The sequence below is a fragment of the Coffea arabica genome, chromosome 5c, assembly GCF_036785885.1.
Source record: "Coffea arabica cultivar ET-39 chromosome 5c, Coffea Arabica ET-39 HiFi, whole genome shotgun sequence".
NCBI lineage: Eukaryota > Viridiplantae > Streptophyta > Magnoliopsida > Gentianales > Rubiaceae > Coffea > Coffea arabica.
In genome coordinates, this window is record NC_092319.1 from 47,026,220 (window position 1) to 47,043,431 (window position 17,212).

At 38.0% G+C, this 17,212-nt stretch overlaps 3 protein-coding genes across 5 annotated transcripts; 2 read left to right on the forward strand and 1 right to left on the reverse strand.

Annotated features, from left to right (window-relative positions):
- Positions 1–477: 477 nt before the first annotated feature.
- Positions 478–4,472, reverse strand: LOC140004052 (3',5'-bisphosphate nucleotidase AHL-like). 2 transcript variants are annotated; one of them, XM_072051332.1, is made up of 5 exons: positions 4,159–4,453; positions 2,441–3,128; positions 1,639–1,859; positions 1,352–1,406; positions 478–824 (listed from the first exon to the last, which is right to left on the reverse strand). In XM_072051332.1, exons 1-5 carry the CDS (start codon positions 4,313–4,315, stop codon positions 719–721), a joined length of 1,227 nt encoding a protein of 408 aa, XP_071907433.1. In that variant the 5' UTR covers positions 4,316–4,453; the 3' UTR covers positions 478–718. The 2 variants fall into 2 exon arrangements, with proteins under 2 accessions (XP_071907433.1, XP_071907434.1); XM_072051333.1 differs by having other exon boundaries at positions 541–824; positions 1,490–1,859; positions 4,159–4,472.
- A 2,018-nt stretch (positions 4,473–6,490) lies between these two features.
- On the forward strand, positions 6,491–7,652 carry LOC113687777 (uncharacterized). Its single transcript, XM_027205306.2, has one exon. It carries the CDS (start codon positions 6,684–6,686, stop codon positions 6,888–6,890), a length of 207 nt encoding a protein of 68 aa, XP_027061107.1. The 5' UTR covers positions 6,491–6,683; the 3' UTR covers positions 6,891–7,652.
- A 4,173-nt stretch (positions 7,653–11,825) lies between these two features.
- On the forward strand, positions 11,826–17,179 carry LOC140007849 (uncharacterized). 2 transcript variants are annotated; one of them, XM_072051334.1, is made up of 12 exons: positions 11,826–12,075; positions 12,177–12,290; positions 13,459–13,569; positions 13,653–13,715; positions 13,795–13,908; positions 13,996–14,145; positions 14,457–14,534; positions 14,613–14,834; positions 14,914–15,000; positions 15,262–15,381; positions 16,267–16,359; positions 16,541–17,179. In XM_072051334.1, the coding sequence occupies exons 1-12, from the start codon at positions 11,905–11,907 to the stop codon at positions 16,598–16,600; spliced, it is 1,383 nt and encodes a 460-aa protein (XP_071907435.1). In that variant the 5' UTR covers positions 11,826–11,904; the 3' UTR covers positions 16,601–17,179. The 2 variants fall into 2 exon arrangements, with proteins under 2 accessions (XP_071907435.1, XP_071907436.1); XM_072051335.1 differs by lacking the exons at positions 16,267–16,359; positions 16,541–17,179 and having other exon boundaries at positions 15,210–15,347.
- Positions 17,180–17,212: the final 33 nt, after the last annotated feature.

The following is a 17,212-nucleotide window of genomic DNA, read 5'->3' on the forward strand; positions in this document are numbered from 1 at the left end:
AAAAAAAATAAAAAATAAATATTTTATTTATAAAAAAAATAAATAAAATAATATTTTTTTTAATAAATAATAAAATATTAAGGACATATACGTAATTTTACTATGAAAATAAAAAATAAAAAATATATATATAATATACGTAATTTTATTATTAAATAAAAATAAAAATAATATATATATATATATATATATATATACCCAAACTCGCGAGCCGGCTCGCGAGCTAACGAGTTTAATATTCTGAGCTCGAGCTCGAGTTTGACTCGAGCCGGCTCGAGCTCGACTCGAGCTTGACTCGAGCTGCTCGCGAGCGGCTCGATTCGTTTGCAACCCTAGTTTCAACACGCTCTTAGAGAAGAAAGAAGTGGAAGTGCTATTTCAACACACTTAAAAGAGAAGGAAAAAGACTTCAGCAGTTTCTTTGGTTAATGGGCTTTATCACAGAGTTTAAAACTTTCAACCATTCACAAGAATATGTGGATTTCTGGAAACAGCAATTATATGATCAGAAGTGTCATGAATGAAACAAAACTGCAACAGTACAGAGAAGCTCACAAATCTTGTTGAAATGGACAGAGAGAGACAGAGGAAGAGCAGCAAAGACTGCAAATCAAGAATCGATTGTCCAGACATGACTTGCATCAAGAGTTTAACAATCAAAATACATCGTAGCCTCACAGGGTTGCCAATAATTGTTGTCCAAAACTGTGTAAGAAATTTAGTCCGGATTCCAGTGGGAGAAAGCAAAACGTTGCCTGCCAAAAGCTTGCATACTCTCTTCCTTCTCATGGACAGGGTGACTCAGGGAGATATTGTACTTGCCACTGCCCAAGAAAAACATAGAGCTGTTATACTAGCAAACACGCTAAGATAAAATCTGACAAATTTTTTGCCTGAAACATGTCAAATATCCAAATGTAAGTGTAGGGACGGGAAATGCTGGCGCTTTTACAGATTTTAGGACAACCTATTTAAACCTTCTAGGAAGCAACTTAACTTAAGAAGAATAACTTCCATACTCGTCAACAAATTCCAACAAGTTTGAAATTATATCCTACTTTGCCTAGATAAATGTAAAGTCAAAGTTTACCTCTTGAGATAAAGAAAAAGCTTCTTAGTATAAAGATGTAAAGATTAAACTTTGATCAAATTAATCTGGTCCATGAAACCAGAGAATCTGGGCTAAATAGGACAAGTTTCATCACACCTAAACCAAGAACAAGTCTACAGGAAGATATGATCAGCGATTTGGGGAAAAGAAGAGATGAATATATTAAGATTGGCTGTCAACTTTTTTGCATGAACAATGATTGACAAGGCATTCTCTGTAATTTTCAAAGAAATGACAAACCAGGTGAAGCTATCTTCAAGCTGGCTGCGTCCAGATGTACATTTGTTTGGTGAACCTGTGAAATGCAGCCAAAGAACGAGTCCTGAGGATCAAGTACTTAAGAGATTCAAAATTCAAAAGCTACTACAGGTGTGTTACCATGCCGCTCTGCATTGATTCAGTATGACTAAGCTTATTTGAGATGGTAGACAAAATGACTATCGGTCATAGATTAGATGAGTCCCAGCTAGCATAAACAGCCCCAATAATTTTTTCATGCAGCTTTACACCAGAGCAAGCAACTATACCCCTATCAAGCCCTTCAAGGTACATTCCCTTTGAAAAGTCCAGTGGCCGCCCTCCTGCATCAGTTACCACACCACCAGCCTCTTGTACAAGGAGAACACCAGCAGCATGATCCCATATCTTCTCCTTGTAGCCCGCTCTGGCAAACTTCATAAAAATCTCAGCATCTCCCCGAGCTATTGCTGCATATTTCACCATGCTATGAACACGGAGCGGCTTCTTTCTGCCATAGTGTATAAAATTGCAAAACCTGAGCCTTTCAAGAGCCATTTGAGGTTGTCCAAGCATGTATTATTAACGTATAGGAGGTTAAAGCCCCTTTCCACAACCGATAGAAAGTAAAAGCGAGAAAGAAAATGAACTCAAAATTCAGTTTTACTGAAGTACAAAAAACAGACTAAGGGCTTAGTTGTCAACAAGTGGCATTCTCCAATTATTGTCCTATAAGAGTGAAAAAGAAGTGTAACACCTTAAAGAACAGCCATAAACTGATATTTACCATCCATTTAGTGTTTTCTCTCCATTGAACCCTTTGAATTGCAAAACCTATTTTTGTAGCGCTGTAACCGCAGAGGACAGGAGAGATTACACCTGTTTTAAAGTTAAAGCTGTACAAATAATTGCTCTGCAGATAACCAACCCAAGTTGGTAACCAGCTTCAGAAATTAAATCCAACTCTAAAATATGCAACCAACATGATGTCCTAGTTTACTAACCGTTCAAGCTAATGTAAGTCATCTACTTTTTAATAAAGCCACACACGTTTAGTAAGGCATTCATACAAAGAGATAGAGAAATACACACCTTAGCCCAACGGCTTGAGCAAGTCCGGCTGTGAAGGAATGATTTGAATTAGCTTCTTCCACTGGCTCACAGAAAGTAGCCAGTGCTGGATCCTGAATAGAAGAAACTCGCACTAATCTTGCAGAATTTGGCCAGACAAGCTTTTTATCACCCTGGACAAGTGGCTGCATCCAAGCTTCACTACTACCTCTCCTTGTGTACAAGATACACCCTTCTTCCCATATACCAGGGTTAGTCACTGACAAATCTGGCACAGCATGACTTTGTTGCTCGTGTTTAACAAGCCAGTTTCTTTTAGCTGGGTAATTAGGGCAGCCAAGAACTCCAATAACAACTTCTGATTTATCAATCAAGGCAAGAGCAATAGCATACTGGCTCCCACGCAAAAATCCTAGCGTTCCATCAATAGGATCAAGGACCCAATGCTTACCAAGAGGACCTCCGGCTGCGTTGCACCTGCCAATTGCCTCAAGAACTTGTGAAGGCCCAAGAGCTTGAGCCGGGCTTTTAAGACCAAAGCTGGGTGCTTCACTTAGGCATTCATTCACGGTGTTGACAACCATTTCCAACAGACCTGCTGATTCAGGCTTTGAAAGAGTTTGAACATCTTCTTCAGCAACTATGGAGATGTTCTGGCTCCCAAATATTTCTGACAAGATCCAGCTTACCATGGCTTGTACACTCCAATCTGTCAAAAAAGCCATCACATGTTTTGCCAAGTCAAGTACAAATTCAAATACAGATGCGGACATATAATGAGCAATTACATAGCTTCTGTATAGCTATGCAGCTATAAAAGCTTCAAAGTTTCAGATATTCAAATGATAGCATGTTACCAAGAACGAATTTGTGATCTAACAAGGTGATTAAATAAGCATATAGATATGAGAGGTGGCCAGTATGGTTTTTGATTGGAGCTGTGTGTACTTGTTTTTATTAGTCAAATAAAATAAAAAAGGACATACTTTGCTCACATTCTGCCAATATAAAGCTAACTTCACTCACATTCTGCCAATATAAAGCTAATCAAATGAACTGGAAACCTTTTCTAAACAGTTCTGTGGTTCTATATTCCCCTTAACCCAGAAAGAGAGCCGGTAAACTAACAAGGAAACAAAAATTCCTTAAAATTTGGAAGAAACGAAGTTCATCTCCATCGACAGAAGTTCTCAAACCCCTTTCCTCAAGATAAAAAAATTCTTACAGAACTATACAATGCAGAACAACTGCATTACATAAAGTTCTTTACAGAAATGTCATAGGGTCAGCTTTACGTGAATGAGGAAATGTCTCAGCTGAACAAATTTTAAATGCCAGCTTATAGACTATCAATCAACAGAAACCCGTTGTGAGGTCTATGAAAAAAAATGCAACTGTTTTCGCAAATAAGATCACATTAATATGTGAATATGTACTGAAGAAACAAGATAAAAGCATGCAATCTTTTGTTTGTTAAGAATACCAAAGATGAGAACTTTCTTACAAGACATATGGTTCTAACAAGTATACTTTTGTTCAGTACATTTACGTTCCTTTTATTTTCACCTACTTTCTCCGAATTTCAACAATGCAAAGCTCCACAAACTATTAAGAAAAACAGAAACACAAAAATCACCTATATTAAATGTTTACCACGAAACAACATCAAAAAGAAAGTTGTAACTGAATACGGGGAAAAATAGGAAATAACTTTTTCCTTTTAAGAAAAGGAAAGTTACCGGCGATAGTGACAGGGGAATTATCCTCTTTAGACTTGAATTGAACGAAGGATGTAGCAGAAAGCAATCCTTTTTGGACTTTTTGACAGAGTGAGCATGCCATATGCACCACCCTCACGGCCACATTCAATTCCAGAGAGTATTTATCGTCCTCCATGATGCCAATTTCAACAATATAGATCCGACCCAGGTGAAGAAACAATAATGCTATGTGAAAAGGGTTGGTCTAGATTGGTAAAGTAAAAGCTGTTCTCTGCATGGTTGATACCTCGGAAGAGAGGTCACCGATGATGCTGCATCATCTGGGTTGACGGCAAGGGAATGGAATGCGTTTGTAGCGTACCAATTTTTAGGAGTGAATTGCAATTCGCTCCCTCAGTTTTTACGCATGTGAATGTGTTTGGATTTCAAATTTATCTCAAATAATATTTGATTTGATTTGTAATCACAAATATATTTTTCAATCTACCTTTTTGTATTTTTAACTACTTTTTATCTTACATACATCACATAACAAAAAAATACTACAGTAATTATTTCAAATAATATTCTACATGAATCCCTGAAGAATTAGTAAATTATGTAAACGCCTCTAATTATTTTCCTGATTTTAAATTTCTCTTCTCATTTTTTTTCATATTCAGATTCGCCTTCCATTCCATAATTCAAGTTAATCGTTAACTTACAGTTATAGTTACTTCCATAATTCCATTCCCCTCCTTATAGTACCGTCCATTACAAATATATTATGATTTTGAAACCTTAACAAGCCTTGTATTTTAGAGGGGTAAAAAAGAATCAGGATAAAAGATAATTTAGTTATATTAGAGTAAAATCAACGGCTGAAAGTTGTCTACTACTAGACAAACTCTGAGTGGGGGTGAGACATAAGTTTTTTTTTGTGTGTGTGTGTGTGTGTGTTTGGGATATAATAGAGGCCAATTTTGCTAACAATACAAATCAAACACCGCTAGCAATCTCTTCATTCATGTACCTGTCGTCAACATTAAAGACTTGGAAAACCACTCGATGCTGACTTTAATTTTATGGTTCACATGCAAAGATTACTTTACTCCCCCACGCCTTGATTCGCTTTATCGAACACAAATCTCAGTAGCGTAAACATTTGACTTGCGACCCATTTTAGGATTGGAGTGCAATAAATGAGTTAGATATATTTTTCAATCTTATCGCGCTTTGCTTTCTTTTCTTTGCTTTCTAGCACACATGACGCAAGGCAGTAGGTAAATTGGGCATTTCAGCTTCCTTCTTCCTCTTAGACTCGTCTACTAAAAGTTGACAGGCTAAGCTCGGATTGGATTCGAGACTTTCAAGTGATGAAAGCAGGGCAATATACTATAGTTGAAATTAAGAAAGTTCATCTTTAATTTTTAGGGGACAGAGAAAATCGAGGTGTTGATCATTTCCTCGGCGTAGCATTAATGAAAGGGAGAGAAAATTGAAAGAATAAAGACGTACTACTACTATAATTTATTACTTGCAAATGGTGGCCGTCCATATGTATACGTGATATGTCTCTCTCTATTCATATTTCATTTCATGGTACTAGTACTACATTCCGGGGTGGGGTACGCAGTTGTTTGATTTCAAGTTTTCAACATCCAACTGTATGTGACGCGTGGCTTTCTCCCGCCACCGAACACTGGATCCTGTGTAGGCTTCCCGCTACAAGTACATCAACCCCGACAAACGTAATAAATTCGAGAGATCTGATTGGCCAATCATCCCGCGATTCAACATTTCCTCCGAGTAGTTTACGTGACATATATTTTGCCGCCGACTTGTATAACCAACCGGTCATTTGCAATGCCCAGGAGCTTTGATTGATACTAATACCATCACCAATAAATACGTAGACCAAGTAGTAGGCTTCGCATCCAAGTTTAAATCCACACGATAAGAGGCCGAATCAGTGTCCGTGTGATATAGCTAAATGAATTATCAAGGTTATGAGAGTTGATTGATTTATGTGCTCAGTGAAATAGTAAAGGAGAAAGTGTGTGCCCATGGACGGAAAAAAATAGATAATACTAGTATTAAATACAGTATTAGCAATTAGAGCCAATACAAATTAACTTAATTGATAACGTTGTTGAGTTAATTTCTTGTTAGAGGTCGTATGCAAGCATCAAGTTGGTGGGATATTTCTAATCTATAATAGTGACTCGAGCTAAATTCACCTTAATCTTTTCTTTGGAAAAGGAAAAAAAAAACAACTGCGGATTTTTATATGTAAATATGTAGGAGTTTTGGATTTGTTAAAGCGGATTAAAATATATATATAAAAAGGTGGATGGAAGGAACTGAACCTCCGCGCTATAAAATAAAATGTATGTGCTGCTAATGCTAAAGTACGACATATTAGTACTATTGACCACAGATTCTCTTCTAAGCCTCCGGCCCTCACCTCATTGAACTCTTCGAGTTGTGACCAGCACCGAAAGCAATTCGAGACAGAGACCTCAAAACTCATCATTTTCTACCCGTCATCGACTTCGACTTCCATGGTTTGCTTCTGCTTTTTGGTGGATCAGAAGAGGATGGTAAGGCGGTGCAAGCCGGTGGCAGGGTCGTGTTCGCGGTGCGGTCGCGGGGCAAGCGTGGCCGAAATGCGAACTTCCACGAGATTCTGTTACATTCCATTTTATTGGAAATCTTGGAAGGCGATCATATGCAGCTTCTGTGGAGCCGTTCTTAAATCCTACAGATAAACAACTCTTTCTTACCCTGTGGTGCGGGTGCCTTTCTTGTGCACAATTTGTATATTGAGCCAGAAGCCGACTGATCGTGATCAGATTGATGCTGATCATTCTTGGAAAGTCACATCGATCGAGTTGCTCCTTTCTTTACCAATATTGGAACTTCAGGGTTAAGTATATATCGCGTTAAGGGGAATAAGGAGGAATGTTTCTTGGACAGTACAGCACAACTGTAAGAATCTAATTAATACTCAGTTTGCCGGATGTTCTCAAACTTTGAGTTGAAGAGACGAGAAGTATGGGCCTTCTTTTCTTTTCTTTTTTTTCCCTAACCAATATCTGTATTTCATATAAGTACTTTCTTTATCTCCTATTTTTCGTATCAGAAATTTCATCTGCTAATCCCTGATCAGCATATTTACCCAAAAAATTTCCTTCTGCTCCCCCTAATTTTTGGGTTAGTGGCAACGAAGAAAAGCGTCAACGCTCGACCTCGAGAAATATTTTGACAGTCGAATACTCTAGTCATCCTCTAGTTTTACCTTGGTGGCTCGTTAATGCAAGAGCATAAGGTTTACCTTCTCAACAATGCTTTTGCTGTATCAACATACTATCAGAATACCTACTTAATCCAAATACCATTATAATGTCGTCAACAATACCTTTTGTCCGGTTAGCGCTGAGGTTTGGATTGAATAGCTAACAATGAACTGCTGTCCCTGTACCCTTTCTCAACATGATTTCAATGTACTTTAGCTATATATTCTTCTCTCCCTTCTGTTTTTTTTTTTATTATTTATTATTCCCTTTGATCATAAATGTTAGTATTAATTACCACCGTATTGAAATTTCTCTTTAATTATACCGAATCTAAGCAGAGAAGACCATCTAGAATGTCATTATGATTTAGGCAGGGGAGTGTCAGATATATTTTTGGGCCAACTTGAATTGAATTAGGCTTTGCCAGCCTGGGTAGATACTAGGTTTAGGCGTTAAGGTTCGTACAAACATGAGTTGTTCAGAGAGAGAGGGCTGGAGCATTGGCTTGGTCCCCACCGCAAACCTAAAATCCTAATGATAGTTGTGGAGCTTTCCAGCGCTGATATTAAATTAAAATTTGCTTAACAGAGCTTTTTTTTTTTTTTTTTTCTTTCCCTCCCAAGATTAGGAAGGAAACGACAAATTTCATTGTCAAGAAACTCTAAATTTCTAATATCATCTCCAAACAAACCAGCGAGACATGTAAGAACTAGACTCCATGTCTTCGTCTTGGACGTGGGGGGATTGTACGGACATTTACTAAATTCAAGAGACATGATGTACTTTTTCGTTTCAAGGTTTACTTAAAAAAATAAGTCACGCTTTCACTCGAAACTATCTCATCATGTGGTTTCACATTCGAATATTTTTTACGATTTTGGAAATAGAATTTACTTTCTTCAACTTAGTCCTACATCGCAAAATGATTATCAGTGGGTAAAACTATAGAAAATTTTCACTAAGAATATATACTTTCTAACAATCTAGAACACACACAAATTATTAGTATTAATTAGTAAACTAAAAAAAAAAAGTTGAAAGTTGAGTTAATTTTTTTGACATGAGGAGTAAAAAGGAACAACAACAAAAAAAAAGGAGAGACTTTTGGTGGCATTTGGTAATTCAAAAACGGCCAGTGACATTAAATGTGTATTTGACTTGACCCAAAAAGAAATTAATTCGAGCAAAATTATCAGAAATAGCGGCTCACGTGAATGGCGGTGCTGCCGTTTTGAACTTTCTCCTACATTCTAATCTTGTATCAGAGGATAGGCTGTCATCGACAATATTAATACCAAAACGTACATATGACGACAAATAGATTAATAGTACTAGTGTTTATCATCTAAAGTCTTGGGCCTACCACCCGACTCCTCTAACCATCTTTGATCCTGCAATTTTCGGTTAATCTTGGCTTGGGTAGCAAATGAGACGGACTTCGGGTTTTTTTAATGTTTTTGACATATCTACATGGAACGTCACCGACTGCTCGAGTTGCTATTAGTTTCAACCTTGATATGGATTCGATATGTAACGCTCCGGCCCAAGGCTCCTAGTTGACGAGGGACTGGAGTTGCATCCAAGTCAAGTCGAATTTGAATACTGCACTATTTCATTTCAATTCGAGTTAAAATAATCGAACTCGAATTTGTGAAAATTTGAGAAGTCAAATTCAAATTTGAATTAGATGCCATATTCTTCTTACTCGAATTTAAAGTCTAATCGTGCTTACCTAATAAAAATTAGTATTTTATATATAATTTTGAAGAAAGGATATAATCGACGTTTCATATTGTTACATATAAAAAATTATATGTGTGTGTCTATACATATGTATGTATATAGAAAGTTTAATTAGTTGAACATATGAGCTTAGGAATATAATACTTGAACTCAATTCATATGTATTATCGAGCAACTCGAATTCGATTAACATCAAATTTGAGTCGAGTGGTTGACTGAGTTACTCGTGCATTTGACTCGAGTAGTTTGGTCAACTTACAACCTGTGTTTTCAAACTCGGACCGGACCGGCCGATCCGACCGGTTGAACCGAAAACCGGCCAAGTGTCCGGTCCGAATTGGTCATCAAAACCGGGAAATTCAAGACCCGGTCAACTCCGGTCAAAAATCGGGTTTGACCGGTACAAAACCGAAAAAACCGGTCTAACAGGAGCTTTTGTAAAAAAAGTTCAAACTTTTTTAATATTATATTTTGGCCCCCTAAATTGTGAAAACTTATTAATATATCTCAAATATTTTATATTTTATAAATATTATCCTAAAATTTGATGTTATTTTTCAATTAAATCCATAATTTTAATTCTAAACTTGTTAATATTTATTAAATAATATAAATTGTTACTTGATTGTTCTAATTTCTTTGTATTTTCTTGTTAAATATATTTGAAACATCAAATATATATGAATATACCTTTATTAATATCAATATGTTATTGGATATTTTATATACAATAATTTAATTTTTAAATAATTTTTATTTATGACGTCATCCGGTTCGACCCCTATCGACCCCCGGTCGAACCCATTGACCCCTGACCCCTGACCTCGGCCGTGTCGATATCCGATCCGGTTCTGAAAACATAGCTTACAACTAGGCCTGTTAACGGGTCGGGTCCGGGCCGGAATTAATAAATCCGAACCCGGATTCGTTATACTGCATTAATTCCGGATTCGGCCCGAATACCCGACGGGTCCCTGTTGTTTCTATCGGACCCGTACCCGACGGGTCCCGAATCCGGGCCGAGTAGACCCGGCCCGTCGAAAACCTGTTCATGCTACATTTTTTTGGGCTAGAGGCAGGCAGTGTAATGAAAACAAAAGCAAGGACAATTATGCACAGATCTTTTTAATATTAAGGGATTACAGGAAGACAATAAGCAGGTTGGTTATTCATCAGTCATTTGTATTGGCCGGCGTCATATCTCTGATTCGTAAAACTTACTGGCCAGCAAATCAGCAAGGCTTCCCATGGGCCATGGGATAATAATCACAGACAGCAAACTTGATCCTCTTACTATAGAAATAAGTAGTGACAGGAACAAGATAGTCGGACATGCTACTCACTAAACTCACCCACACGATTCTCCTCCCAAACTCGCCCCTCCTCAAACTGACCTTCCGAAACCTCTTCAATGCACGCATCCTACCATCTAGCAGCACCACTTTCTCCGTAAACCCCAAACGGCTCTCGCCCACCACTGCCACTACTGATCTGAGCACCTGCCGAAGGGTCAAATGTTGCGACTCGGCCCAACCACCCTTATGATCACTACCATCACAAGAGACCAGTGGGACTGCAAGAGCTGGGCTTCCTTGGAGCTGGCCAGATCTGGCGGTTTCTTTGGAGCTGGAGATGGTGAGAGTCAGACAGCGTCGCCGGTTTCCCACGGACTGGTCACTTCACTGGCGTCTGAGGGAGGCGGCGGGAGGCAAGGCAAAAGAGAAAAGAGAGTGGGGACTGAAGGGAAGAAGCCAGAAGGGATGTGCGGTGCGGGCAGTGCGGCGGTAGGGAGTGGGTATTAGGGTTAGAAAAATTTGGGAATACATTTATTGATATGAATAATTATGGTATATAGGTATATATTTTTAATTATTAATTAATCAAAACGGGTCCGGGTCGAATACGGGTCGGAATGATATATTCCGTATCTGACCCGCAAATTTATTAGATAAAATGGGTCCGGATCCGGGTCCGGGTCGCGGGTCTATATCTCTATTCGTAACCGGCAAATGTTGACGGGTCCGGTCTGGGTCCGGGTCCGGGTCCAGACCCGGACCGTTGACAGCCCTACTTACAACCCTACAAAAACCACCATCCACAATGTATGTCATATACACGATTGATGGTGTGATATGTGCATCATTTTTTTAGTACCAAAAAATGGAGTTTTAGCATTATTAGGAGAAGATTTTGAAAAAGTAAAGGGAAAAAAATTCAATTTGTCATTTTAGCATTATTACGAGAAGAATTTGAAAGAGCAAAGGAAAAAAATCAATTTGTCAAATTTCCCTAGTGCATTATTAAATCATCTTTTACCAAATTAATGTAAAAGAGCATCACGAAATTTAATCTAGTCATTATCGTCTATGTTATCATCATTCATGCAAATATATTGATTGACAATCGCTAAACTACGTATGTGAGGCTACACAATGATCACCGTTGTGCACGTCAGGTGTCAAAATCAGACGAATTCCGAAGAACTTGATTTCATCAGTCGTTATTTTTGTGTTCAATTGCAGATTTTACAGCAAAAAGTAAAATCACTGATAAATCGACCACACTGAATTTTAACACATAACTTAGCCCAAATTTAAAAAAAAAAAAAAAAAAGGTTTGCATACCCAAGCCCAATCTGTCGACCCGCCCTTTCGGCCCAAAACAAAAAATTGGTTTCCTCGAACAAGAACTTTTTCTCTGATCAAAACGGAGCATCAGCAGTACTCTGGTTGGACAGGGGAAGATGATGATGGCCTTATCCATTGCTGCTGCTGTTGCCTCCCCAGCTCATCATCCAAAGCAAACTCTAAAACCCCTTAAACCCCTTAAGCCCATACTTGGTCTTCCACTTCGCATAAGTAGCCGGCTCTCAGTTCCCAAGCTTCATCTTTCCGACCACCCCTTTGTCCCTGAGGTACAATAATTTAGACTAAAAGGCAATTACTTTGAAGCAACTATGTGTTGCTCGTTGCAAGAAAATGCTACTTTTGATTTGTCATGAGTTGAAATGGGCAGGTTGAAAGAGCAGTGGATTCGTTGCACTCGGAGTTCAGAGCTGTGGATAATCTGGTGGCCCGCAATACTGCTCGTGTTCTCAAGGCTTTTCAAAATGTCCGGGTCGGATCTCATGTAAGGAGAAAATGCTCTCCTTCATTCTTCTTCTTCTTCTTCTTCCTTTTTTTTTTGAGGATTTTGGTGGGATTTTAGCCACAATGCAGAATGATGCTCATGTCTCATACTGTTCTGGTTTATTTTCTGAATTTTGGCGCATGATTATAGTATAGTTACTTGCATAGTAATCAGAGATTAGGACACAACTGACATTTTTTTGAAGCTTGAGTGAGGGTAATCAATAAAGTCAAGTCTTCAGCTTATCTTAACTTAAATTTGGCCTAGTTGGTTGTTTTCTTCTTTCTTTAACAGAAGTCATTTTCTCGATTAGAAAGAATTCTCTGCTCCACGTTGTCGATTTTAAAGCCAAATTCCTAGTAATCGACCTCTCTTCTCTTCTCTGATTAAGAAAGTCCTCTTCCACCTTTCATTGGACGTGTAGTGTGCTCTTTTTTTTTTTTTTTTTTTTTCCAATGGGCTAAAACAAAAGTATTGGCAACATTTGTAGAATTTTAATCCACGTCTTTCAATCTATTTTGTCGTCATGAGAATCTTCAGAAAAAGTGTTATAAATCAGGGAAGTTTACTTCTATTTCATGAGGAAAGAGTCAGCACATATCAAATTGAGCAGTCTGTTCAAGTACTTGCCTGTGGCAGTGCCATGATTGTCAATTACCGGAATTTATGGTGCAATATTAAAATCTTCTTTGAAGTCAAAAGTTTGGTTGTATTTTTCTTGTGTAGAGGTGCTGAGTGGGAACCAGAGAAGGGAAAAGAGAAGTTGATTTTTTTGTAACGATTTCTATGAAAAGGATTTCAGTATTTGTGGAAGCTAAGTAAAACATTGCGAAGATTTTGATATAGAATAAAAATATCAATATTTGTTTGAATAACTCAGAAATAGGAATTGTACCAATAAAAAAAACCTTAATTACATAATGCCTCTTACACATGGTTTGCTGAGGCGGAACTGGAAAATTGCAACTTGCAGCTTACCGATTTTGTCATGTTTACAATTTATAAATGACTGCAAGATACATTTAGCAAACATGTCAATCGTTCTATTCTCGAGTACCAGGAAACACCCGCATATGGGCACTTGTTGTCCTTGTTAAATTCCACGAAGTTAATTTGATTTTGCCAACCATTTTATTGGCATTAACTGTACATCTTGCACCTGCTTCAGCACTTTAGTAGTAGCACTGGCTATGGACATGAAGAAGCTGGAGGACGTGAAGCCCTTGACCAAGTTTTTGCAGAAATTTTTGGTGCTGAATCTGCCATTGTTCGAGCACAGGTTTACCCTGCATTGATTGTTAATATTTGTATGCTTCCATGTTAGATTGGTTCCTTAATTCCGTTAATGTTTTCGTTCATCAGTTTTTCTCAGGTACCCATGCCATTACTTGTGCTTTGTTTGCCTTCCTGAGGCCTGGGGATGAGGTTAGCAGTTCTTTCTCTTTTCCTTGTTTTTGAGTCTCAACCCAAAATCATAATATGGTTATGTTGATTTATTTATCAGCTTCTAGCAGTTGCCGGTGCTCCTTATGATACATTAGAAGAAGTTATTGGAATCAGGGACTCTCATGGAGTGGGCTCTTTGAAAGATTTTGGAATAGAGTATAGAGAAGTCCCAGTATGTTGCTGTTCTCGTTCTCATGCACGTATGTGCATGTTGTAAAGTTCTATTCTTCTGATTTTTTACTCATTGGACCATGCTCAGCTTAAGGAGGATGGCAGCCTTGATTGGGATGCACTTAAGCTTGCTGTAAAATCGAAGACTAAATGTGCACTCATTCAGAGGTCGTGTGGTTACTCATGGCGTCACAGTTTGAGTGTTACTGAGATAGGAAGGGCCATAGACATTATCAAGGTAAACCTTCAGAAGTTCCACTAGATGATATGATCCTACTCTGTGGACCAAGTAATCAATAGCTATCAACGATGAGTAAGGATGTGAAGCATAAGTCCTATCATTGTGTCCTTGCAACACTTAGAAATTAAATTGGAGTTACACTGACACTGTTAATGTGATATCCTCTTGACGTCTTTGACAATTGCCTGAATGAGCTAAATCTTCCTGTAGATTTGCTAAACCGTGAATTATTTAAGATTCTTACTGAACTTTTCCATTGTTAGCCTCTTCATTTTGTTTTCCTGTTCATGAAGTATTTGTACGTGCAGGTGCAGAACCCTAACTGTTTGGTCATGGTTGATAATTGCTATGGTGAATTTGTGGAGAATATTGAACCTCCTATGGTTGTAAGTTGAAAGATTTTTTTTAATCGTCTCATTTACATTCTTGTTGAGGTACAAGTAAATTAAGAGAACTGAGGGCAGGGTGCAGACCTAATTGCTGGGAGTTTGATAAAAAATCCTGGTGGAACAATCGCTCCTTGTGGTGGGTATGTTGCTGGTAAGAAGAAATGGGTGGAAGCAGCAGCAGCTCGTCTCTCAGCTCCAGGACTTGGTGTTGATTGTGGTTCAACACCTGGTGATATAATGCGAACTTTTTTTCAGGGTTTATATCTTTCACCTCAAATGGTTGGGGAAGCAGTTAAGGTGCATTATCTTTCGAATTATGTGAATATCATGTTTTGACCTTTCCAACCTTGAATAATGGGTTTGTTTTGTCTACAAGGGAAGCTTTTTGATTGCTGAAGTCATGACAGATAAAGGATACAGGGTGCAGCCTCTTTCTCGGATTCCACGTCATGATACTGTGCAGGTTTGTATATGGATATCTGTGGTGCATCTCTATTCTGTTGTATCTGTGATAGAAGATGATTGCTCATATTCTTCAAGTGCACACCTTTGAGTTGCTTTCAAACATGTAATTCTACGGTATGGTCGACGGCTAGTCTAGCAGCTCCATTTGCAAGTGTTGTTTTGTGCAGCAATTCATGGGACCTCTAATGTTGATAATTCTATCCCTAGATATGATTGAAAGGAATTGGTGCACCACTGATGCACATGTGATACTTCTTAGGCTGTGCAACTTGGAAGCCGTGAACTTCTGCTTGCTTTCTGTGAAGCTGTGCAAAGAAGCTCTCCAGTAGGTTCCTTCACTCGGCCAGTTGCAGGAGCATCTCCCGGCTATGCGTCGGAGGTAAATGCCAATTTCTGTCTTATTTATCATTAACTGATTCAGGGAGACTTGGTTTAGGGTTTGTACAAGCACATTGCTGAATGGGATTACTTAAATGTGTGAAAACAGGTGAACAAAAATACTGTGAATCTGCAATTGGCTTATTGTATTTACCTCTCCAGTCTTGGGTGCACTTAAGTTGAACGCTATGTTCGTACTTACCACACATTGCCATAGGTCCCAAAGTAGCTCATACATAAACAAAGTTGCGACAAAACAGATCAAATCTTTCCTTGAATGTGTTCTTTTCCAATGTCTCTTCCTCCCAAAATCTCAGGAGACCACATAAATATTATGGTGTATTCTGGTTATTCAGCTTCGAATATAATTTGTCTGACTTTCTTTTCTGGGTAATTTTTATATGAATCTTCCTCTTATTTATGTTATTTCAATGCACTAAAAAAGTTGTTTGGATAGAGTATTATTCCAAATAATTATTTGGAATAATTACTGTAGCATTTTTTGTGATGTGATGTATGTGAGATAAAAAGGTGGATTGGGAAATATGTTTATGATGCAAGCGAAAATTTTTTTTGGAAAAATTTGCTATCCAAACATTTGTAAATTTTGCAGATATATTAAAAAAAAATTTTTAAAAATTTGCAGATATAGGCATAATGGGTTCTCATGATGACCTTTGTAGCATTTTCAATAAGAAACAAGAAAATTTTCATCTTGGCTTTTATAAATTTTCTACATTCTTTCTTTTGTGTAAGTAGTAAATCTGCTACCAAATCCAGGAATATAGTCTATACATCCACTTATGGTGTCTTAAGATTTCGGTTCATCATTTTTACATATTTCTGAAAAAGAAATCTGCAACTCTGACAATTACTCATGGTTTAGGTGATTTTTGCTGATGGGACGTTCGTTGATGGGAGCACAAGTGAACTCTCATGCGATGGACCATTACGGGAGCCCTTCTGTGTTTTTTGTCAGGTTGGTGCACTTCGCTGCGTTCTCTCATAGATGAGTTACTTGACCTCTATTATCCTCATTTTGGGATACCAAACTGGAGACATTTCCTTTAAGATATAGCAGCCTTGAAACATTTGACTTTGTTTAAAACATCTACAAATCGTGGAATGTAAACTGCTTCTTCAAATAAATTTCAATGCAGGGTGGCACTCATTGGACACAGTGGGGACTAGTTTTAGGGGAAGTTTTAAAACTTTTGTGATAGAGGGTTGGAATACTTAAGAAGGGTGCTTTGAAGCATGATCATGACAAATTGGTATACCACATGAGGTTATAAGTGGCCATGAAATGACAGCCAGCCTAAAAAGGACTGTTCATTTGCTGTTATCACATGCTCTCACAATCAGCTGGAATAAGGTAATGGACCTAATGAATAATTTTCAGCCGTGCAATACTCTGAAACATGATTCATGATCGTTTTAATCATCTAAATTTTGGGCTTGACCTTTCTCTATGTCTTAGGCTCTACCGGTGGGAGAACCATAAACTTGGTCGGAGTCTTTTGAGTATATTGGCAGAGCCAGGAAAATAGTGGTTATCTGATTGTTCTTTAGCTACCAATTTTGAAAAGTTGTTTCCCTGTCTTTAGCTCTTAGCCCAGCTTTATGCTGGTTTTGGGTGGCAACATTGTAGTGTAACCTATGACCTTAGATGTTACATGCTAAACATGATTGCTTTCCAGTTATATCTGGTAACAAGAGGGAATAAGTGTTGAATCTGGCATAAAGCCTGTTTCTCTCTTTTGGTATTAAGAAAGAAGCCAGTTAAACAGGTTCGTGTATCCTTGTTATGGTAATAGAACTTGAGAACAGAG

Excerpts from the sequence above, each read along its gene's own strand:
- LOC140004052 (XM_072051332.1), bottom strand. The coding sequence starts at position 4,315 with ATGGAGGACGATAAATACTCTCTGGAATTGAATGTGGCCGTGAGGGTG. Across the intron at positions 1,860-2,440 it reads GCTCAAGCCGTTGGGCTAAG|AAAGAAGCCGCTCCGTGTTC; the intron begins GTGTGTATTTCT and ends ACACTATGGCAG. Across the intron at positions 1,407-1,638 it reads CCTTGAAGGGCTTGATAGGG|GTTCACCAAACAAATGTACA; the intron begins GTATAGTTGCTT and ends TGCATTTCACAG.
- LOC113687777 (XM_027205306.2), top strand. The coding sequence starts at position 6,684 with ATGGTTTGCTTCTGCTTTTTGGTGGATCAGAAGAGGATGGTAAGGCGG.
- LOC140007849 (XM_072051334.1), top strand. The coding sequence starts at position 11,905 with ATGATGATGGCCTTATCCATTGCTGCTGCTGTTGCCTCCCCAGCTCAT. Across the intron at positions 12,291-13,458 it reads ATGTCCGGGTCGGATCTCAT|CACTTTAGTAGTAGCACTGG; the intron begins GTAAGGAGAAAA and ends CACCTGCTTCAG. Across the intron at positions 15,382-16,266 it reads CTCCCGGCTATGCGTCGGAG|GTGATTTTTGCTGATGGGAC; the intron begins GTAAATGCCAAT and ends CTCATGGTTTAG.